The 23,282-nt window shown below is 45.8% G+C and overlaps 1 protein-coding gene across 3 annotated transcripts in view; it reads right to left on the reverse strand.

Annotated features, from left to right (window-relative positions):
- Positions 1 to 6,599: 6,599 nt before the first annotated feature.
- LOC137425293 (eukaryotic translation initiation factor 3 subunit C) overlaps positions 6,600 to 23,282 on the reverse strand; it is a 67,808-nt gene continuing 51,125 nt past the window's right edge. For all 3 annotated transcript variants that reach the window (XM_068113561.2, XM_078776462.1, XM_068113562.2), the window contains exons 17-22: positions 19,918 to 20,155; positions 18,786 to 18,945; positions 14,036 to 14,101; positions 8,176 to 8,263; positions 7,894 to 8,056; positions 6,600 to 7,030 (exon numbers count right to left, since the gene is read on the reverse strand). In XM_068113561.2, the coding sequence (XP_067969662.2) occupies positions 6,954 to 7,030; positions 7,894 to 8,056; positions 8,176 to 8,263; positions 14,036 to 14,101; positions 18,786 to 18,945; positions 19,918 to 20,155 (792 nt within the window). In that variant the 3' untranslated portion in view covers positions 6,600 to 6,953. The remainder of the gene's footprint in view (positions 7,031 to 7,893; positions 8,057 to 8,175; positions 8,264 to 14,035; positions 14,102 to 18,785; positions 18,946 to 19,917; positions 20,156 to 23,282) is intronic.

Genomic DNA, 23,282 nt, shown 5'->3' on the forward strand with positions numbered 1-23,282 from the left:
CCTGCTTCACACCTGGCTCGGCTTCACGCCGTTGAAACCAAAGCTTTCAGAATCATTGGAATCTCCCGCGATTTAGCCGATTGTGAGTGCCTTTCACTCACTCACCCCGGGCAGGTTGGTGGTCTTTCTGTCTTCTACCGACTCCTCTCCGGCCTAGCTCCCCCAGCTCTATCTGTGCTCTGTCCCCCAAATATTCCTACAGGTCGCACAAGATCTGCCAGCAACCCTCTTCTGTTGAAATTGCCAAAATCAAGACTCTCTGCTCACCTTCACTTCTACATTCCTCTTTTCTCCCGCCTCTCGAACAAACTCCCTCATTCTCTTCAACCCCACTTCTCCCTCCAGGTCTTTAAAACAGCTGTTCACCACCATCTCTTGTCTTCCCCCATCCAAAAGGTTGATATTTTCTACCCCCATTAATTCACCCCAAATCCACTTTTTTTGAAATGCCGACTTCTTTCCTGGAAATCCTGGCAGGGTCAATGTGTTTTATACCTCTCGCACCTCCCCTTCTCCCCCCTTCCCATGCCTCCTCCCCCCAAGCCCTCTCCCTCCCACAGATCTCCCGATGTCCTTGTTCTCTGTGGTTGTAATTGTGTGCTTCTCTCTCTCTCTCCCCATCTCGTCTCCCGCTCCCTTTATTGTATGTTTTTTTTGTGATTGATGTTAGCTCTTACATGACCTTCGATCTTGTATACAAAAAAAATAAAAAATCTCTGGGTTGCTCCCAGGAGACCAATCAGCTATCTCTATGCTGTTAGCCTGTTTAAGCAGAACTAACCGGGGCGAATCAACAACTCTTTATAAAAAGAAGTAAAACAAAACTGTTGCCCCATTGTCAGTGCACTTTTTTTTTCTGAACGTACTCCTCCATAAACCCTGATATTGCATAGAAAAGGAATACCCTCCTTGTGCTATGGTTCAAAAATTTGTTGTTGCCCCATGTTCTCTTTCCTTCATTGTCCTGATTCCACTCTTCCACTCACCTCACTCCCTGAATAAGGAAAAATAAACCTAAAAATTATCTCCTTAAATGTCAAATATATTTCATTAGAAGCATCTCAATATGGCTAACCCCCACTCTTGCAGGGAAAATGGCCTTAAAATGCCTGTTGTTGTTGTTGTTGTTGTTGTAGAAACATCTCAATAGCATAAAGTGTTGAAAAATATTTCCCGACAGCTGAAGAGCTAAAGGTTTTGTTCAAACAGAACAGAAAATGTCGACCTCCTATCCCTCTACCAGACAAAATAGACCTGACAGTGCCAGTCTCGGATAATAATTTGTTTTCGGTGTCGGCAATAACTCGCATATTCTTCGTTGAAAGACAGTGCTGGATCTTTGATGAACAACCAGGTAATGCAGATGGGTCACCGGCCTCATCTCATGTCCAGAGGAAAAGAGCACAAGGCACAACAGTGCCTGCAAAACCCCAGTATGATAGCTGTATCAGAAATCCAACCCAGACTAGAGAGGTCAAAGGCAAGTGCACTACCTCGGCATCATCCTATCAAGAACCGAAACTCTCAGCACCATCTTATCAAAATCCTATACCGCCTGCACGAGCAAGCAAAACAGCTTGAACTATCAATAGGAAGGCATTTGTACAACGTGGCTGTCAGGTTGGGGCCAGATGGCGAAAGCACAAAAACAGGTGTTCGGCCCTGCATTATGTCCCAACACTTTGTAAATATGCCAACAGCGATGTGGTATTTTACACATCAGTACCACCACCTTTTTGGGGTATGAGGATTACTTTCCCATCAGTAGAGGTAACCATCAAAGTACTACATGTGTCCTGAATCAACACTTGCAGCTTTTCCTTTCTGCATTCTCTAAACTCACCTTTACTCCACCACCCCTCTGACGTTTTCAAACGTATCTCTGACTTGAAAATCTCAAGAACCCCAGTTTGCAATGGATGTTTGTATTTCATTAAACTTTCCTTTTGTACATCTTCAGTTGCAAACCCTTCCCTCATCTATTCCCTCCTCAACTTGTACTCGCCCGTATCCCACCAACCCTATCTCTTACCAGCGTCCCACTCCATGTCCACTCCCTTCTACCCCCATTCCATCAATACCTTCCCCCTACCCTTCAAAACTCCCCCACCTCTTCAAATTTCCCTCCTAACCCCTCCTCCTCAAAGATGCCTCTTAACTCATCTACAAAGCTGCCTCCTCCCTCCATCTTCCAACTATCTCTTCCAATCTTCTACTTCCCTCTGCTCCTCCACCCCTCCTATTACTCCTTACTGTGCCTCATTCCATTACCACTAAGCCTTTTGTCCTCTTCATCCTGCCCTCTCTCCTAGCTCTTCTGCAATATCTGGCACAGTCAACTGCTGTCCCTACCTCCTCCTGTCATCCCTCATCTTACCCTACCCATCCCTCCCCTCTGTTGTACCTGATGCTCCCCCTCCTCCTTCCTTAATGGTATGGACCTCAAACATACAGGGTCATCTCAAACCTGACTGATCTCTCCATACAGGTTGCTTCTGACAAAGCAGACTTAATCTGCTTAATAGAAACTTTCCTCCTTCAAGACGTCCCTGACTCCTTAGTATCTCCCCCTGGTTACTCCCTCCTCCGGTATGATAGACCTGAGCCTCGTTCTGGTGGCGGAGTTGCAATGTATATTTTAAAAAACCTCACTCTCCATGTATTGCTCTTTCACCTCCCAAACCCCATGAGTACCTTTGGCTACGGCTTCCCCTCCGCTCCCACCTTTTGTGTATATGTGTGTCGTACCGTCTACCAAACAGTGATGACTCCATTTACATCTCTGTCTGACAACATGGACCAACTTCTAATCCCAAATCTCGCTTACTCATATGTGGTGACTTCACTTGTCATCATGCTAGCTGGCTGGGTGTGGGTACCTCACCTCTCTTACCAGCCACGGCACCTCGGCACAGGACTTCTGCGACTCATTAAGACTGATGCAATTAGAAAATTTCCCAACCCAGATCTCAGTCAACAGTACATAATCTCTTCTGGATTTGGTTATGACTAACTTCCTTGCAAATGTCTGCTGTGCTTCTGCTCCAATCAGTTCATCTGATCATATGCTTGTTGAAGTGGACATCTCTCTGGCCATTCTCAGCGGCGACGAGTCTGGCATTTCATTCAGGCCGACTGGAATGATCTTCAAGCAGCCATCAATCACCTGGACTGGTCTCCCATCGCTACTGAATCTGTCAACTCATCCTGGGAATTCTTCCAAAGAAATTTGCTTGATTTATCGCACCTCGTCTTCAGTTGTCATACCCTTCCTCCCGTCCATGGTACACTGAATCTTGTGGCGAGACAATTGCCCTGAAACAACTTGCCTTCGCCTCCTGGAACGCAAATCCAACTGAAGGCAATCTCAGTTCCTTCCACAAAGCTTGGAAAAAGTGTGTCTATCCTGCAGGGGAGCCAGGAAACAATATCTCTCTACTCTCAAGACTGAACTCTCAAACCTGTATCCCTCCTCCAAATCCTGGTGGCAGCTGGTCAAGCCCCTCCATCCCCTCCCTTATCTCAAAGGGCTACACAGCTGACACTGCCCATGATAAGGCTGAATGCCTCAACATATTGTGTCCCAAACCCATCGCTCTTTGTACCTACCATACCCAGTCATACGCAGCTGCTCCTGGACACTGTGTCCTTCTCTCCTGACAAGGTGGAGAAGTTTCTGTCAAACCTCGACTCTGATTCTGCAACTGGACCAGACGGCATCAGCCCACGGGTCTTAAAATCCTGCTCTGCCGCTCTATCACACCCTCTCTCTATTCTCTTCACTCTCTTTTTTGCTCAAGGTCATCTACCATCTGCTTGGAAATCAGCCAACATTACCGCTTTAAACAAATAGGTGCAAACACAGATCCTTGCAATTACAGACCAATCAACCTGCTCCCAATCGTCAGCAAGGTCATGATATCAATCATCGCTTCTGATATTAAATCCTTCCTCCCCTCCATTGGCTTGATCTCTGATCATCAGTTTGGTTTCAGACCAGGTGACTCCACTTTGGACATGCTGCTTCTTGTCTCAACAATGGATGGAGGTCCTCAATGCCAGACAGGAAATCAGAGCCGTCTCCCTTGACATGTCTCATGCCTTCAATACTGTCTGGCACCCAGCTCTGCTTTTTTTTTTTTCTTTTTTTTTTGTATACTGAATCGAGGCTCGTGAAAGAGCTAACATTAACTTCACAAACAAATCGACCAGACAAACAAAATACACAAAAAGAGGGAGCGGAAGACAAGATGGGGAGAAAAGGGGAAGCACACACACACAACATCCGAGAGCAGGGAGATGTGTGGAAGGGAGAGGGCCCGGGGGGAGGAGGCGTGGGAAGGGGGGGGGGGGTGAGGGAGAAGTATAAAGCACAAGGACACCAAGGACTTCCAGGACAAAAGTTGGTATTTCAAAAAGTGGAATTGGGGTGAAATTAGCGGGGGTAGAAAAGATCAAGGTTTTGGATGGGGGAAGATAAGAGATGGTGGTGAACAGCTGTTTTAAAGACTTGGAGGGTGGAGTGGGATTGAAGAGAGTGAGGGAGTTTGTTCCAGAGGCGGGAGAAAAGAGGAATGAAGGAGTGAAGGTGAGCAGAGAGTCTTGATTTTGGCAGTTTAACCAAAAGAGGGTTGCAGGCAGATCTTGTGCGACCTGTAGGAATATTTGCGGGACAGAGCCCAGAGAGAGAGCTGGGGGGGCAAGGCCAGAGAGGAGTCGGTAGAAGACGGAAAGACCACCAACCTGCCTGCGGTGAGTGAGTGAGAGGCCCTTGGAGTTAGCTTCATCGCGGGAGATTCCAATGATTCTGAATGCTTTGGTTTCAACAGCGTGAAGGCGAGCTAGGTGTGAGGCAGGAGCACCAGCCCAGAGGGGAGAGCAGTATTCCATTGAGCTGCGGATGAAAGCCTTGTATGTGGTGAGGAGCTCAGGTGTGCCAAGGAAGGACTTCACACGACGGAGGATGCCCAGTCGGCGACTGGCTTTGGAGGCCAGATTTGAAATGTGGTTTTTCCAGGAAAGATCATGGCAGATAATGAGACCCAAAAGCTTGAGTGACAGAACTTCTTGGAGAGGATTATTCAGAAAGTGGATGGGAGGGTTGTCCAGTCGGTCTTTTCGGAGAGACATCATCTGCTCACCAAACTCTCCTCTTATGGTATCCATGGAAACCACTCATGGCTCGCAGACTTCTTCTCCCGTCGTAGTCAACGTATGCCTCTCAGTGGAATTCTCTCATCTCTTCCTGTCAAGGTTGGAGTTATCCAAGGCAGTGTTTGGGCCCTGAGCTTTTTCTAATCTTCATCAATGATCCTCTTTATCTTTTTCTCTGGAAAATCCTCTATCTTTTTGCTGATGACTCCACCCTCCATCTCTCATCCCCAAGATCAGCAGGCAGCAGCCTCTTCACTCTCTGCAAACCTGGATAAAATTACAAGCTGGTTAAACATTTAAAACATGTCTTTCAATTATGACAAATCTCACACTCTCACCTTGTCTCTCCGAAAAGTGTCTGGAAAACCTTCCCAACCACATTCTCAACAATCCTCTCGAAGAAATTCTGTCACTCAAGCTTTTGTGTCTCACTATCTGCCATGATACATCATGGGAAAGCCACATTTCCAAAGCTGGCATCCAAAGCCAGTCACCGACTTGGCATCCTCAGTCATGCAAAGCTTGGCCCTACAAGATCTGTCGGCAACCCTTTTTTGGTGAAACTGCCGAAATCAAGACTCACTGCTCACCTTCACTCTTTTCCCACCTCTGGAACAAAGTCCCACACTCTCTCTCTTCAATCCCACTCATCCCTCCAGGTCTTCAAAACAGCTGTTCACCACCATCTCTAATCTTCCCCTATCCAAAACCTTGATCTCTTCTACCCCAATTAATTTACCCCAAACCCACCTCCTTCACATTCCCTGTTTTCTGTCCTGAAAGTCCCTGTACTGTCCATCTTGTTTATTCCATGTACCCCACTCCATTCCTTTATTTTCCACAAAGGTCCTGATATTCCTGTTCCCTACTGTTGTTGTGCTTCCCTCTCTCTCCCCCTCTCGTCTCCCGCCCCCTGTATTATGTTTTATGTGTTAGCTCTCATACGAGCCAAGACAAAGGAAACCAAAAAAAAAAATCATCAATCAGTTATTTTTGCTTGAATATTGACAATGTGATTTTATAATAGTGCTTGTATTAAAAACCTGGTTACATATGCCTCATGGACACAGCAGGGTGAATCAAACTCACAATCTGATTTTATAATGCTCTCCATCAAAGGAAATATAAAGAGTTAACACAATTACAGAGGAAGTCAACCCCTGAGAGGAAAACATATTTGTTGTGGACGAAAAAAGCAGAACAATGTTAGGTATAGAAAAATCCTTGGATCAAACATGGAATGCATTATTTAACGCAGAAAATGTCCGTTTCTATAATGGATATTTTAATATCCGGTCCAGGTATGTTTGTGTTTGGCTCATTCCAAATTCTAAAATGTGCAGATACAGAGCTCTGAAAGAAAATCTGGAATAACCCCAGATAAGGAACTGCAATGGCACCTGAAAGTATAACATTGTGCTTCGGCAGATAAACATTGAGGCCCGTTTCACAATCAAGGTTTATTAACCACTCCACGTTGAGTGAGGATTAGGCTACAAAACCGACTCACAATGGCATATTGTGAAAAAGGAATCAGGCCAATAGCAAACTAATTGAGAAGCAAACAGAGCAAGCAAGGGAGTATGTGTTCAAGCACGAATGTGCCCTTTTTGGAATGGGAGAGGGAGGTGGGAGCTGTTACTGTATGGGAGGTGGGAGGACATGGGGTCAGGGGGAGGGGTGGGGGTCATCGTGTGGCATGGGGGCGGCGATAGGGAACCTTGCACCTGGGAAGGAGGGGGGGGGGGGGGGGACATTCTTGCAGTATTCTTCAATGATATTTCATTTTCTATTGGTGTTTAATCTCCACCCCGAAAGCCCTGCCGGTAACCCCTTCCAGCAAAGGCTTGCTTCTGCTGGAAAGGCCCTTTCTGGTCTGTAAGCAAACAAGGTGGATGAAGGAGAGGAAATACAAAACACCAAAGGGTAAATTGAACTACAACCAAATGCAAGACAAGGCCACACAAATATATATATATATATTATTTTATCAAATAAAAATGGTGGATATTTTCTGCTCCAATCTCAGACTACCACAGGTTTCCTGGTTTGAAGTAGTCAATGTGGATCTGGATACATCACTTTGTGATAGCATTACCAATCTAATCATTTTCACTATTGGTTGCAAAAAGGTGTGTTTGAGTGGAAATATCAGATTGACTAGCGTTCCATTACCGCTTCAAATGGCAGGAATGTGCGGCGTATGCGACGACACTACCTTACAGCACTACCACACATGTAAACTACGTCGTTCAATAAACGTGCTTATGAAGTATCTGTCGTTTTTCCACCATGAAAAGTCAACGCTACAATATTATAAAACATGACAAGTTCATAAAACTGCCAGAAAGGGTGCAAAATAAATAAATAAACAAACAGAACAATCCAATTAAGATATACGCCAGTGATTTACATTAGAAAACAAAGCGTATTAACGAGACAATACACTGTGTGCTGTAAATAATAGCATTTTAACCACAGGCCCTTTAACTTGAACAAAAGTTGGTATACAAAAGGTGAAATGTTTCATTGACGTGAAATTTAATGAACACTATAACAGTGCAATGTCAGAGGCTCTTTACAGACCCATTTGGACTTCCAGCAAATAAACTCTCCCGAAACTGTGTAAGCATCAGCTCGTCTCCCTCTAATCTTTCAGGGACCTGTGTTTTATCATATTAATTTCTATGGCAACAGAGTGCCTTTTCATACTGTTGAATTGAAAAACAACCAGCTCACCTCGTCCAAAGTAACCAAAAGAGCCTTGCTTGGAGTCAAAGACCCTCTCGTTGTTTTCCACCAAAGAGCCAAGTTTCTCAGCAAGCTGCAAAGCCAACTTCTGCAAACCGGTAGGTTCGGTACGATGCATCACCACCGTGTGAGTTGGCTCGTCAAGGCTAGCCTACGAGACAGGCATATGGAATGGGAAGATTTGGGAGATCAAAGCCAAGTTAAGGGGTCTGAAAAATAAATAAATAAAAAGGACAGTGTAATGGGGACAGATTGCTATTTCAAGCTTACCATCAGCTCCTCATTAATAATCATCTTGCTTACAACACTGTGCACCACAGTCTGATCCACTTCGAACATGTCTGCCAATGTCAGCAAGCTGGAGAACAATGATAAACGCAAGTCACAAAGGTAAAAATAAACTTTTAAAAAAATGTTGAAGGCTCGTGTCATGGACTATACTATAAGGCAAATGAACACTTCTAGGAATTTCAGTAAAGAATTTGGGGATTTAAAGAGGCGGATTTGGGGCGTTTTAACGGGGGTAGAAAAGATCATGGTTTTGGATAGGGGTGTTCGGAGAGATCATAAGATATGGTGGTGAACAGCTGTGTTAAAGACCTGCAGGGAGGAGAGGGATTGAAGAGTGTGGGAGTTTCTTCCAGAGGCGGGAGAAAAGAGGAATGAAGGAGTGAAGGTGAGCAGAGTCTTGATTTCAGCAGTTTCACCAGAAGAGGGTTTCTGGCAGTTCTTGTGCGACCAGAAGGAATATTTGGGGGACAGAGCACAGACAGAGCAGGGGGAGCAAGGCCGGAGAGGAGTCGGTAGAAGACAGAAAGACCACCAACCTGCCTGCGGTGAGAGAGAAAGGTCCTCAGAATCAGCTTCATCGTGGGCGATTCCAACGATTCTGAATGCTTTGGTTTCAACCGCGTGAAGCCGAGCTAGGTGTGAGGCAGGAGCACCAGCCCAGAGGGGAGAGCAGTATTCCATTGAGCTGCGGATGAAAGTTTTGTATGTGGTGAGGAGCTCAGAAGTGCCCAGAAAGGACTTGGCACGACGGAGGATGCCCAGTCGGCGACTGGCTTTGGAGGCCAGCTTGGAAATGTGGTTTTCTCAGGAAAGATCATGGCAGATAGTGAGACCCAAAAGCTTGAGTGACAGAACTTCTTCAAGAGGATTGTTCAGAAAGTGGATGGGAGGGTTGTCCCGACGGTCTTTTCGGAGAGACAAAGTGAGAGTGTGAGATTTGTCAGGATTGAAAGACATGTTCCACTTGTTTGACCAATTTGTGATATTGTCCAGGTCTGCAGAGAGTGAAGAGGCTGCTGCCTGCCGATCTGAGGGTTGAGATATGGAGCGGTAGAGAGTGGAGTCATCAGCAAAAAGATAGAGAGGATTTTCCGGAGAGTCGGAGAGATCATTAATAAATAAATAAAAAGCATAGGGCCGAGAACACTGCCTTGAGAAACTCCAGCCTGAACAGGAAGGGGAGATGAGAGAATTCCATTCAAGACCCCACGTTGACTGCGACCAGAAAGGAAGTCTGCAAGCCATGCGTGGAGGTTTCCATTGATACCATACGAGGAGAGTTTGGTGAGTAGGGCAGGGTGCCAGACCCATTGAAGGCACGTTTGTCCCAATGTCAGCTCTACCGTGCTCTTCCATGAACGTCGGTCCTGTATCGAAGAAAAAATAGGTACAAAAGCCATTTCAAAATGTCCAAACAGGAGCATTTGCAACAACATTCAGAGCTTGTCATGATTTAATAAGTCAAATTGCCTTATATTACCCATAAAGATGTGGGAGAGGAGCAGAGGGTGGAGTCATATTGATCATCAATCTTTGCCAGACATCATGCAGCATCGTCAGACATTCAATTTCATCAAGGTGGCATATGGAGTCGTGTTTTCAAAACATTTCAAAATGACCTAATGATGCATTCAGAGTTCACATTTAAACCAGAGATGGCTGCGCATGTTGGACAAGGTTTTCCTCAACAACAACGCCATTACGAGATGAAAATTAACTGCACGAAAGCATAGATACACATTCACAGTTTCCATTCGGATTTGTTATAATTCATCCAATCAGAAAGCACCACACCAGTACAAAGCCTGGGAAAGTGGTAGTCGTAGTCGTGATAGTAGCAAATGTAGTAGCGATAGTCACAGTAGCAGTAGTAGAGTTAACGTGGAAATGGCTCCCAAGACTGAAATACCATGACAGGTATATATATATATATAAAAAATCAAGCTTATTTTGGCTTGCAAAGGATACTGTGTCATGGCAAGACTCCATGTCTCAGCAGTTGTGAGCAAGTCAAAACAGGAATTGTGCAATAAGCTCAAAAATAGAAGTGGATGAGATAAAAAGCTAAGTCTCCAAAAGTGATAAGCTTTTCTTGGTATTCTTCTTTAAGTGATAGATAAAGTCAAGTACGTGTCTTGCCAATGACTTTGCTGTTAACAAAGTACCAATTATACCTTGAACAGCAAGGTACACATAAACATGAAGTGGTCTCAGTGGATGTGCAGCCGCTCAAAAACACTGCCACAAGACGTACCTAAAGAACCGAAAGGCTGAAGGGGGGCAATGAACAACAGTGATTTTTTATTAACAAAGCTGGAAATGTGTATGCTATTTATAGATGAACAAAAGGTCAAATTTTCGAGATCAATAAACGACATTCTGGTTGATGCCAAAGATTGTGTTATAGCAATCAAAGAGGTGAAGCATGGTGACCAATCAGTACAAGCTTGTGACTGCATCTCAGGCAATGATGCCGGCAACCAAAACAAAATCCATGGCCCTTCCGAGTGCTGGCAAGCATGGCAGATCATTGTGGAAAGGCTCGGGAATGCAATGCAGAGTGGGGATTTAGCTTCTGGAAAGATGATGGCTGCAAAATACAGCAAATGTGGTGAGGTGACCTCGATGTTAAAAGCCTGAAAGAACACACCGTAGGCCGGCTGCACAAGGCCAGAAATAAACATGATGTATGGATTTGGACAGAAACCGAGAAGGTCAAAGGGTAACCAAGCAAGTCGGCTGAATTATGGGGAGGAATACAGGACATTGGGAAGACTATTCCACAATGGTACAAACATTGAAACACGTTTTAATGCTCTGTGCAAAGCAGTTTTTTCTTTGTTTTTTTTTGTATACAAGATCGAGGCTCATGTAAGAGCTAACATTAATCACAAAAAAACAAACTGACAGGACGAAATAAAGGGAGAAGGAGACAAGATGGGGAGAGAGGGGGAAGCACACAAGTACAACATTTGAGAGTAGGGACATGGGGAGATCTGTGGGAGGTAGAGGGCTTGGGGGGAGGAGGCATGGGACGAGGGGATGGGGGGGGGGGGGGTGGGAGAGGTAGAAAAACACATGGACACTGCTAGGACTTCCAGGAAAGAGATCATGGAAGTGGATGAGAAGGTGAGCACCAACCTGCCTGCGGTGAGAGAGAAAGACCACCTTCCGCCTCTTTAAATCCCCAAAATCAAATAAGTTTCGGTGTTTCAGAAAAGTGGATCTGGGGTGAACTAATGGGGGTAGAAAAGATCAAGGTTTTGGAAGGGGGAAGATAAGAGATGGTGGTGAACAGCTGTTTTAAAGACCTGGAGGGAGGATTGGGATTGAAGAGAGCGAGGAAGTTTGTTCCAGAGGTGGGAGAAAAGAGCAATGAAAGGGTGAAGGTGAGCAGAGAGTTTTGATTTTGGCAGTTTCACCAGAAGAGGGTTGCTGGCAGATCTTGTGCGACCTGTAGAAATATTTGGGGGACAGCACAGACAGAGCTGGGGGAGCTAGGCTGGAGAGGAGTAGGTGGAAGACAGAAAGACCACCAACCTGCCTGTGGTGAGTGAGTGAAAGGCCCTCGGAGTTAGCTTCATCGCGGGAGATTCCAATGATTCTGAAAGCTTTGATTTCAACAGCGTGAAGCCGAGCTAGGTGTGAGGCAGGAGAAGCAGTGTTCACAATCATATAAAATAATCAAGGAATGTAAAACTTATTTGATTTCCTTTTGCATGTCCTGTGAATATTGTTGCGGTTTTGAGAACCCACACTTGTAAATAATAACATCATTAAAGGTTAAAGGTAGCACCCCATAGATAGGCCACAAGCAACACGTAGGTCACCATAGGACGTCAGTTATTTCATAGTCTGTGTTTAGATAAGGCCATTTTCCAATAGTTGCATCTGCGTTGCGTCAATCAAATAAGAGTAGGCCCTTCCGTTCATTTTGGCAGCCTCCCTTCCAAGCGACGCCATTAAGCGCGCTCCAGTCTGTGCCCCATGGCCCTTCCCAATTTGTTACGCGCCTTTGTCAGCAGCGTTCGCCACCTCGCTGAGCTTCCGCCCAAACCAGCCCAGAAACCCACGAGGTAAGACCCGAGAAGAGGGCGGAGCACCAGGATGGAGGTGTGGCCACGTCAACCAGCCATCAGAGTGGGGCCGGTAAGCAGGGCCGGCGCTACCATTAGGCCAACTAGGCAGCCGCCTAGGGCGCAGACATCAGAGGGGCGCATGACAGAACCTTAAAGGATCACAGTTTTATACAAATTATTGTTTTAAGAAAAAACATAATAAAAGGAAAATATAATAGTTCATTGTTCATAATAGTGTAAGTGATTAATTTTGAGCATGTACGCTTCGTGGCATATGACACATCCTGTTTGAAACGGACGTAGCCTGCTCCCATGTGCCTTCTCCCATACGTCACATCCGGCATGTTCAAAACGCTGCCGCCATTTCGTCGTTGGGCGCATGGATTGATCATCGTCAGGAAAACGGAAGAATTAATAATCGAAGTTGGCAAAAAAAAAATTTGGGCGGGGGGGGGGGGGGGGAGGGAGGGGATGCAAGTAGCTGGCCTAGCCTAGGGCGCAAAATAGTCTGGCGCCGGCCCTGCTGGTAAGCCATAACCAGCCAACCAGATGTGGAGTGACATCGCCTGACAGGCGTGGCTTTTGGGCTTCGAGAGCTTTCGCTGGCTTGTTTATAAAAGCGCGCGCACAAAGCCCTCGTAAGGACTGCTGCGATTTGAAGGGCTTGAAAGGACTGATGGGAAGAATTATGAAGCAGTGCTCATTAAAGAGGTCTGAGCGGGGAGAGGCGCTTGACCTGGGACGTGTGCTTTACGAGGGAACTGAAGCCAAGCATTGGTATTTCAAAGAGACGCGTTGTGGCAACCCGCTGTACTAAGGGCGAGCGCACGGCACGCATTGCCACGAACTGCAGCGTGCAGGACATTGGGAAGGGAGCGCTTGGAGCGAGTAGTGCGCATATTACGTACGCCAGTATACCAGCCTTCCCCCGTCATTATAATTGTCCGCTCGCGTTACACTACGTGAAGAGCTGCCTCTACCGGGTTTCGTCTGCTGGACCGGAGCCGGACTGGAGCCTGGACCCCATCGCCGGACCTTCCACCCTACCATCTGCAATCCCCGTGTGAGTGTCTGTATGTGAGACGGGCCCGTTTGTCTGGGGAGTAGAATAAGACTGTCTAAGGCTGCCCTGTGTACTTTTCCTTCCTCTTTCTTTCTTGTACATTCTTTTGTTTCCTCTTCTTCTTTGTACATTTGTTAATAAATTGCCCTGTTCTTTCTGGTTTCTCCTTAATCCGATCGTCCTAGTCTTTTCTCCATTGGGTAAACGTGGCACGATCGCAACCGCTTAGAATCGGGTCTATTCACTTGTTAACAGCTCTGATCGCAGATCGCTATCCGCTCGGCGTTTCCACCAATATCCGTGATTCGGGTGGGAGTTATTCCCTCGTTTCCGGCTGGCGTTAGTACTTAGGTAGTAGCGAATCCTTAGGCCTAAAAACCCTACCTAACGCCGCGCCGGGCGTTATAACCGTTAACGGTTATAACCCCCAGGGTCGCGTCGGCCAGATAAAAGGACAAGGGGATTAACCCCCTCTTGTTAAGGGGAGAGCCGACGTTTCTGAGATCCGTAACAATATATTGCACCATTAACACAATCTTGTTTCAATTACCTATCTGTTTGTGACATCTGCAGTTGTATCATTGGTGTTTCCATAGCTATTTCAAATGCTACCTGCCTCTCTAATGAACCAACACCTGTTCAATTCCATGCAGATAAATTCAGATTAAGGTTTAAAAGAGGTAAATGATTTTTTTACCTGATGGAGTCATAGACACTGCTGTATGTAAACAAGTATGTCCGCAAAGATTCCTCTTTTATTTTTCTGCAAAGCACAGGCAGGTGTTAGAAAGGCTGAGTGAAGGCTCATTGACAGAATGAAGAAAGTTCAACACGTGCATTCTAATCTAGCCTCACTATACACATGATAAAGGCGATTCTAACTATCTTGGCATGAACATAGGTGCGTTTACTGCATCAACAGTTAAGCTTTTACATAAAACCGAAGTGTTGCAAATCAAATGTAGCTATCAATCATGTTGGGTAGAAAAGGCCGTATTGCGATTCGTTTTACATCAGTAGGCAACTAATAATGGCCGTGCACAAGTGAAACACTTGAATCGTGTTGGAAAACTCCTTGCCATCCACCGTTTGCCCTTCACGTGACTCGTGGTGGTCCCTCTCGGCTCTCCCCCCGTTGGTATTTTTGTGCACATAAGATAGTTCACGGTTCTGTTTAAATATTATTTAAATATGTATAACCTTTCCCCTTCAGTGTTTTACTCAGTGGTATTTTACAACACGCTGTTTTTCTTCCTATTTAAAAGGCTTTTCTCAATTTCCTCTCCAACTCATTCCACCTCAAAAAAAAGAAATTCAATATCTTATACGTCTCCCTCACTACATGGTCTAAATTCACATTCATTCCATCCCTCCTCCGTCATTCTGAACCGGATTGCTAACTTGAAAATCACAACAAACCCAATTTGTTTTCAATGTTCGTCTTTCATTAATCATCCACTTTCTAAACTCCCCTCTTGCCCCTCCCATCCAAATCCCTCCCCTTGCACCTACACTCCTAAACTCCCCCCTTGCCCCGCCACTCTTAAACTCCCCCCCTACCTCTCCACTCCTGAACTCCCCCCTTGCCCTTCCACTCCTGAACTCCCCCCTTGCCCTTCCCCTCCTAAACTCCCCCCTCACTCCTCCCCTTCAAAACTCCCCCCCAACCCCTCCCATTCAAATCTCCCCCCATACCATTCCTCTCCAATTCTCCCTCCTCCCCCCTCCTCCTCAAAGCTGCCTCCTCCCCACTTCGTCTCCCTTCTATCTCATACCTCCACCCCCCCCAACCTTCTTCTTTCCTCTGCCCCCCCTCAAACAACCCCTCTCTGTGCCTCATCCCTTCACCTTCAAACCTTTCATCCTCCTCATCCTTCCCTTTCTTGGAACTCTTCTGCAATCGCTGACACACTAACAACTGCTCTCCCTACCTCCCCCTCTCATCCTTCATCTTACCCTACTCCTCCCCTCCCCTGTCCTGTACCCGATGCTCCCCCTCTCTCTTCATTAACGGTATGGACCTCAAACATCCGGGGCCTTCGCTCAAACCTGACTGATCTCTCCATACAGGTTGCTTCTGACAATCCAGACTTGATCTGCTTAACAGAGACTTTCCTCCTTCAAGATGTCTCTGATTCCTTAATATCTCTTCCTGGTTACTCCCTCCTCCGGTATGATAGACCTGAGCCTCGGCCTGGTGGTGGGGTGGCTATCTTTATCAAAAACTCTCTTCCTCACTCTCCTTGCACTGCCCTCTCTCCTCCTCACCCCCAGGAGTACCTCTGGCTACGGCTTCCTCTCCGCTCCCACCTTTTGTTCATATGTGTTCTGTACCGTCCCCCAAACAGTGATGACTCCATCTACATTTCACTGTCTGACAACATGGACCAACTTCTATCCACTCATCCCAACTCTCTCTTCCTCATATGTGGTGACTTCAATTGTCATCATGCCACCTGGTTGGGTGTGGGTTCCTCTCTCACCAGTCATGGCACCTCAGCAAAGGACTTCTGTGACTCACTGGGATTGACACAATCTGTCAATTTCCCGACCCGGATCTCAGCCAATGGAGTATCTTCTCTTCTAGACTTGGTTATGACTAACTTCCCTGCGAATGTCTGCTGCTCTTCTTCTGCTCCAATCGGTTCTTCTGATCATGTGCTTGTCAAAGTGGACATCTCTCTGGCCATTCTCAGAGAGCCTCCTCAGCGTCGACGAGTCTGGCATTTCACTCAGGCCGACTGGGACGGTCTTCAAGCAGCCATCAATCGTCTGGATTGGTCTCCCATCTCCACTGCCTCTGACATCAATTCTTCCTGGGAATTCTTCCAAAGCAAACTGATCTCTCTCATGCACAGATTTATCCCATCTCGCCTTCAGTTGTCTTACCCTTCCTCCCGTCCATGGTACACTGAATCTTGTGGTGAGGCAGTTGCCCTGAAACAACTTGCCTTTGCCTCTTGGAAGGCTAATCCAACTGAAGGAAATCTCAGTTCCTTCCACCAAGCTCGGAACAAGTGTGTGTCTACCCTCAGGAGTGCCAGGAAGCACTATCTCTCCTCACTCAAGAATGAACTCTCAAACCTGTCTCCTTCCTCCAAATCCTGGTGGCGTCTGGTCAAATCCGTTTCTGGTGTTAGTTCCCCCTCCATCCCCTCCCTTACCTCAAATGGCCACACAGTTGACATCGCACGTGACAAAGCCGAATGCCTCAACTCTGTGTTTGCCTCAAAATCCTTAGTCCCAAACCCATCTCTCTCTGTTCCCACCTTTCCCAGTCGAACCAAACTGCTCCTGGACTCTGTGACCTTCTCTCCTGACAAGGTGGAGTTTTTGTCAAACCTCGACTCTGATTCTGCAACTGGACCAGATGGCATCAGCCCACGGGTCCTAAAATCCTGCTCTGCCGCTCTATCTCACCCTCTCTCTGTTCTTTTCACCCTATCTTTTGCTCAAGGTCATCTGCCAGCATCCTGGAAATCAGCAAACATTACCGCTTTACACAAAAAAGGTGCAAAAACAGATCCTTGCAACTACAGACCAATCAGCCTGCTCCCAATTATCAGCAAAGTCATGGAATCCATCATTGCTTCGGATATGAAATCTATCCTCTTCTCCAATGGCTTGATCTCTGATCATCAATTTGGTTTCAGACCAGGTCACTCTACTCTGGACATGCTGCTTCTGCTGTCTCAACAATGGATGGAGGTCCTCAATGCCAAACAGGAAATCAGAGCTGTCTCCCTTGACATATCACGTGCCTTCGATACGGTCTGGCACCCAGCTCTGCTCACCAAACTCTCCTCCTATGGTATCCATGGAAATCTCCACGCATGGCTTGCGGACTTCCTCTCTGGTCGTAGTCAACGTGTGGCCCTGAATGGATTTCTCTCATCTCCCCTTCCCGTTCAGGCTGGAGTTCCCCAAGGCAGTGTGCTGGGCCCTGTGCTTTTTCTGGTCTTTATCAATGATCTCTCCGACTCTCTGGAAAATCCTCTGTATCTCTTTGCTGATGACTCCACTCTCTGCCGCTCCATTCCTCTTCCCTCAGATCGGCAGTCTGCAGCCTCCTCACTCTCTGAAGACCTGGACAAAATCACAGACTGGTCAAACATGTGGAACATGTCTTTCAATCCTGACAAATCTCACACTCTTACTATGTCTCTCCATAAAGATCGACTGGACAACCCTCCCATCTACTTTCTCAACAATCCTCTCCAAGAAGTTCTGTCGCTCAAGCTTTTGGGTCTCACCATCTGCCATGATCTTTCTTGGGAAAACCACATTTCCAAGCTGGCCTCCAAAGCCAGTCGCCGACTGGGCATCCTCCGTCGTGCGAAGTCCTTCCTAGGCACACCTGAGCTCCTCACCACATACAAGGCTTTCATCCGCAGCTCAATGGAATACTGTTCTCCCCTATGGGCTGGTGCTCCTGCCTCACACCTGGCTTGGCTTCACGCTGTTGAATCCAAAGCTTTCAGAATCATTGGAATCTCCCGCGATGAAGCTATCTCTGAGGGCCTTTCACTCACTCACCGCAGGCAGGTAGGTGGTCTTTCTGTCTTCTACCGACTCCTCTCCGGCCTTGCTCCCCCAGCTCTCTCTGTGCTCTGTCCCCCAAATATTCCTACAGGTCGCACAAGATCTGCCAGCCACCCTCTGATGGTTAAACTGCCGAAATCTCGGCTCTCTGCTCACCTTCACTCTTTCATTCCTCTTTTCTCCCGCCTCTGGAACAAACTCCCACACTCACTTCAATCACACTCCTCCCTCCAGGTCTTCAAAACAGCTGTTCACCACCATCTCTTATCTTCCCCCATCCAAAACCTTGATCTTTTCTACCCCCACTAATTCACCCCAGATCCACCTTGTTTGAAATTCCAACTTCTTTCCTGGAAGTCTTGGCAGTGTCCATATGTTTTATACCTCTCCCACCCCCGCCCCCCTTCCCATGCCTCCCCCCCAAAGCCCTCTCCCTCCCACAGTTCTCTCGATGTCTCCATGTCTCTCGGTCCCTGCTCTCAAATGTTGTGTTTGTGTCCTTCCCCCTCTCTCCCCATCTTGTCTGCCGCTCCCGATGTTATTTGTTTTGTGTGTCTGTTTGTCTTTCTGTGTGATTAATGTTCGCTCTTTCACGAGCCTCGATCTTGTATACAAAAACAAACAAACAAACAAACAAAACAAAAAAAAAAACAAAAAAAAAAACACCTGTCGATTTTATGCTTCTTCGAAATGACTTACATGTGGAGAAACTCAAAAACCATGGAAACTGCTCACGCTTGTATTGCACCAGCAATATAAACTTGGCCTTACAGCAGACAACTATCCACTTCCATGATCTCAAGAAAAGGAAAACGAAATTTCTGGAACTACATCTAGATTTCCCACATGCCAAGGAGGCACATTGATTGGTACTAAGGTCCTCGGCGCACAGCTGAAGCACCCACCCGACAAGCATCTCCTGTACATGGTTGCCTTCGGGGAAGAGATCCCACACCTTCCCATTCATCTTTTCATTGATGATGAAATTCCGACACGTCCGCCAGTCGCCCATTTTCATTGCCTTTGAAGCAGCCACCACATGTTCCCGCATGCTCTCGGGAGGGCCTGGTTTTGGTGAAAAATAAAAAAACACATTACACGTCACCAGAGCATCATTGTGAATGCAAGCCTGGTTTTGGCTTAACGGTTAAGATGGCTGGCTTGAGATCTTGGGGTCATGAGTTTGAGCCCCTGGCATCCATTGAATTAGCACAAGGTGGGTTGACTCAGCCTGTCATCCTTCTGAGGTCGGCAAAATAAGTACCAGCTGACTGGTAATGGGAGGCATTGCATCAACGGCACAGCCGCACCCCCAGACAACGATGCATCCAAGCAGCCACAGGCTGCATACGAACCACCACCACCACCACCAACATTGTGAATGACATAGCATACAATACTGTCAATATGAGACCCAATTCATGCTGGAGTGTAATGAACAAACTGTGCTACAAGTTTGTGATTAATTGTTGGGTTTTCAACAGAGGTTCCATTTGACAGAATTATTCATTGTGCTCCAGGGGACTACAGCAATATCAGCAAAAACATTTGTGCAAGGAAATTATCCAGTAGACAAGTTAAACCCGTTTTGTACAGAGTTTGGGGTTGTGTAATATACCTCCAGGTGTGTTTACAAAAGTAAGGGCAATTTTCAACATTTATGGATGTCTAGCTATTTCTGACGACTACCAGCAAATTAACAGCAAGACGACTCTGGCACTGCCAAGACAGCCAATTCTATGACATTCATTAACTCATGATCAAAACGAGGTCCCAAGATAAAGTCTCCAATGGCATCTATTTTATGCATCTTTGACGTGGCGTTACTTTGAACATAATAGTTCCATCAAGTAATGGTCTACCCTAGATTGCAGAATATAAAAGTAATATTTAAACTCAGTTGCAAACTGCTGCTGCAAATAATTGAGATATTTACAGATATTTTCATTCATACAAACACACTTTTGTTCGTCCCTCCATCCTCTTCTGCACACGCATCATGCACCTGCACACTTGCAAGAATCCAACATTCCTCACCCAAGAGAGGCTGCCTCTCGCTGACACGAAGCTGGTGATGGAACTGCTTGCTGATCATCCTCCGACGAGCATCAAACTCGTGGGCAGCCATGTACGGAATCTCCAGCAGCATGGCTGACACCAAGTAGATGCACTCGAGGAGTTCCAAATTTACATGCTGGTGGAAAGGCATCTGTCGGCGTTTCTCAAGCTTCTCCTGCTCTGCATTGCGCTCTGCCATTGTACGCAACAGCAGGCCCTAGGGGACAAAGTTTGACACTATTCCTGTGTAAAAAGACAATATCCCCAGCAAGCCTGCACATCATATCGTCCAAGCCACTCAAAGTCACATCTAGAAATCCTCATCTTCTCACCCTCCCAATATCCAGGCCGATTGCCCACCTGCATTAATTCGTCCCCTTACTCTCCCCATGCCTGTTGTCCTCCTCACTTCAATATTTCAAATGCACTGTCCCTCACTACCTTGTGTGCTCACCCATTATCTCCAATACTGAGGCCGATTCTTTCCCATTCTGTTCCTCTCCAGGGCCCTTGTGTATGGTCATGCTCTCGTACCACTGGGCAGTTTATAAACATGTGGCCCTTCCCTTCCTTTACAGGCCTCAAGGTGTGTGTGTGTGTGTGTGTGTGTGTGTGTGTGTGTGTGTGTGTGTGTGTGTGTGTGTGTGTGTGTGTGTGATAAAACAGTAGTGTCTGTCCGTCCACAAGCTACTCCCTCGGTTTTGGGGTTAGTCCCACCAAAACCTTCTGTGGAACGTTTTGGGATGCCAGCGGATGTTGTAAGGTAGGTAGGAGGTTTCACAAGTTCCTCAATAAAATTATGATTTTGAAATTGACTCAATACGAATCTGCCGCGAATCCAGAAGTGAACACATGACGATAATGAGCTGGTTTGATAATATCTCAATACAATCGTCATTTAACACAGTATTTTGCTAGAGTATCAATTTATGATTGGAACGATGCCGTTTGGAATTGAGTGAATATAATTACTATTTTGAATTTCCAACTGCACGGAACTGCTCCATGTCCGGATGTAACGTCAGCACGGATTTAAATATTTGTTTGTCAGGAGTGTTGGTAAAAGTTTATTTTTTATATTAATGCTATTTAATTTGCGTTTGGAGTTATGCACTTTGGAATGAAAAATAGAGATATTGAGTTCAAATGAATGACGAAACGCCGTGATGGTTTCTACTTTCTAACCATGAAATTCGTGGATTGCTATATGCAGATTTGCAATTGACTGGGTATAGAACCATTCAAACGGGTCCCTTTTTCGTGCATATCCTTCACGAACCTGCTGCGACTACAGGTGGCACAGGAATGTGGAATTTTTTGGGTTTATGGTTTCCCATTCGCCGTTTTTTTTTTAACCTAAGTCTTTCACGAACCTGCTGTCCATGTCTGACATGCGACTGAAGGTGGCACAGTAATGTGCAATTTATTGGTTCCATGGTTTAGCATTCACCGTTTCCACATTGTATGTTTGCTTTTGGCTCCCCACCCGTGCATAGCACGGGTACCTCGCTTGCGTGTGTGTGTGTGTGTGTGTGTGTGTGTGTGTGTGTGTGTGTGTGTGTGTGTGTGTGTGTGTGTGTGTGTGTGTGTGTGTGTGTGTATACATATATATATATATATATATACGTATATATATATATACACAAAGAATTAAGTTAAGCACCCCCCCCGTTTTTTTACAACCTCGCACATTACAAGTTTGTTGTCGTCAAAACAGTGTAATATACCCATGATATTGCTATATTTTCTGGAGAAGTGATATTATGGTCACATAAAAACATAACAATCATGCCGTTTTCAATATTTTATTCTGAATAATTTAAGGTGAAATTTTTTGGGAATTTTAGGCATATTTTCACCTCAATTTAAGTATGGAGCTATAGGTCCATCACGGACAGTGTGGATGACGTTTATGTTTTCTAACGTACAGTCATTGTTCTGAGAAGACCTCTAGCGATCTTTGCGTCAATAACGTGTGTAGGACCCACGTGATCGGATCACTGACTCAACCCTACGTCTCATAGACCCTGTAAGCCGTCGTATGCGTTGCTGTGGCAGGTTGTTCCATTCCCGATGTAATGCACGTTCCAATTCATCCAGATTGGCTATTGGAGGGACCATCTTCGCAATTTGTCGTCCCAACATGTCCCAAACGTGCTCGAGGGGGTTCAACCTGCCACAGCAACGCATACGACGGCTTACAGGGTCTATGAGACGTAGGGTTGAGTCAGTGATCCGATCACGTGGGTCCTACACACGTTATTGACGCAAAGATCGCTAGAGGTCTTCTCAGAACAATGACTGTACGTTAGAAAACATAAACGTCATCCACACTGTCCGTGATGGACCTATAGCTCCATACTTAAATTGAGGTGAAAATATGCCTAAAATTCCCAAAAAATTTCACCTTAAATTATTCAGAATAAAATATTGAAAACGGCATGATTGTTATGTTTTTATGTGACCATAATATCACTTCTCCAGAAAATATAGCAATATCATGGGTATATTACACTGTTTTGACGACAACAAACTTGTAATGTGCAAGGTTGTAAAAAAACGGGGGGGGTGCTTAACTTAATTCTTTGTGTATATATATATATATATATATATATATATATATATATATATATATATATATATATATATATATATATATAGTATATATATATATATATATATATATATATATATATATATATTGTTGCAGTTTTTAGAACCTTCACTTTATCAAATTTAGTATTAAAATCCCTAATAACTCCCCGTGTACATTTCCCCTTAATTGGCTGTTAATTGTTTGCACCTTAGTTAGTCCATCGCATCACGTAGCAAATAATAGGCTTCCCTCAATAGTTATCTCATTATTATATGTCAGTATAAGGCTCCGTTTTTCCACTAGTTCATTGCGTTGCACCAAATCAAATAAGGTAGAATCCCCTTTCAATTGCCCCAAAACGCCATTGCCAACCGCATTACCAACTGCATTCGCCGCCATGTCATGTGCTCTAACTCGGGGAAGAAGGGTGTGGCCCCACCTTGTCATCAGGAGGAGGAGTGAGCCAGCCCCAATCAACCAACCAAGCATGAGGGGTTTGGCCTGAGAGGGCGGAGGAAATAAACTTCGAGGAGGTTCAGGAAGATTCGAGGGTGTGGCCTATAAAACCCGTTGCATGAGCCCCCACCGGAGATGATTGAGGGAGGCAGATGATTGAGGGAGTCAGATGAGCGAGGGAGCACGAAGGCAGTTTCTGTAAGGAAGGTGCTTGAGTTGAAGAGAGACGTACAACCTGCGGGAGTACGAGTGAGGAAGACGCTGTTTCCAACCAGCCTTGCCACGTCAAGCT

The sequence above is a fragment of the Myxine glutinosa genome, chromosome 4, assembly GCF_964187855.1.
Source record: "Myxine glutinosa chromosome 4, kmMyxGlut1.1, whole genome shotgun sequence".
In the NCBI taxonomy this organism is placed as follows: Eukaryota; Metazoa; Chordata; class Myxini; order Myxiniformes; family Myxinidae; genus Myxine; species Myxine glutinosa.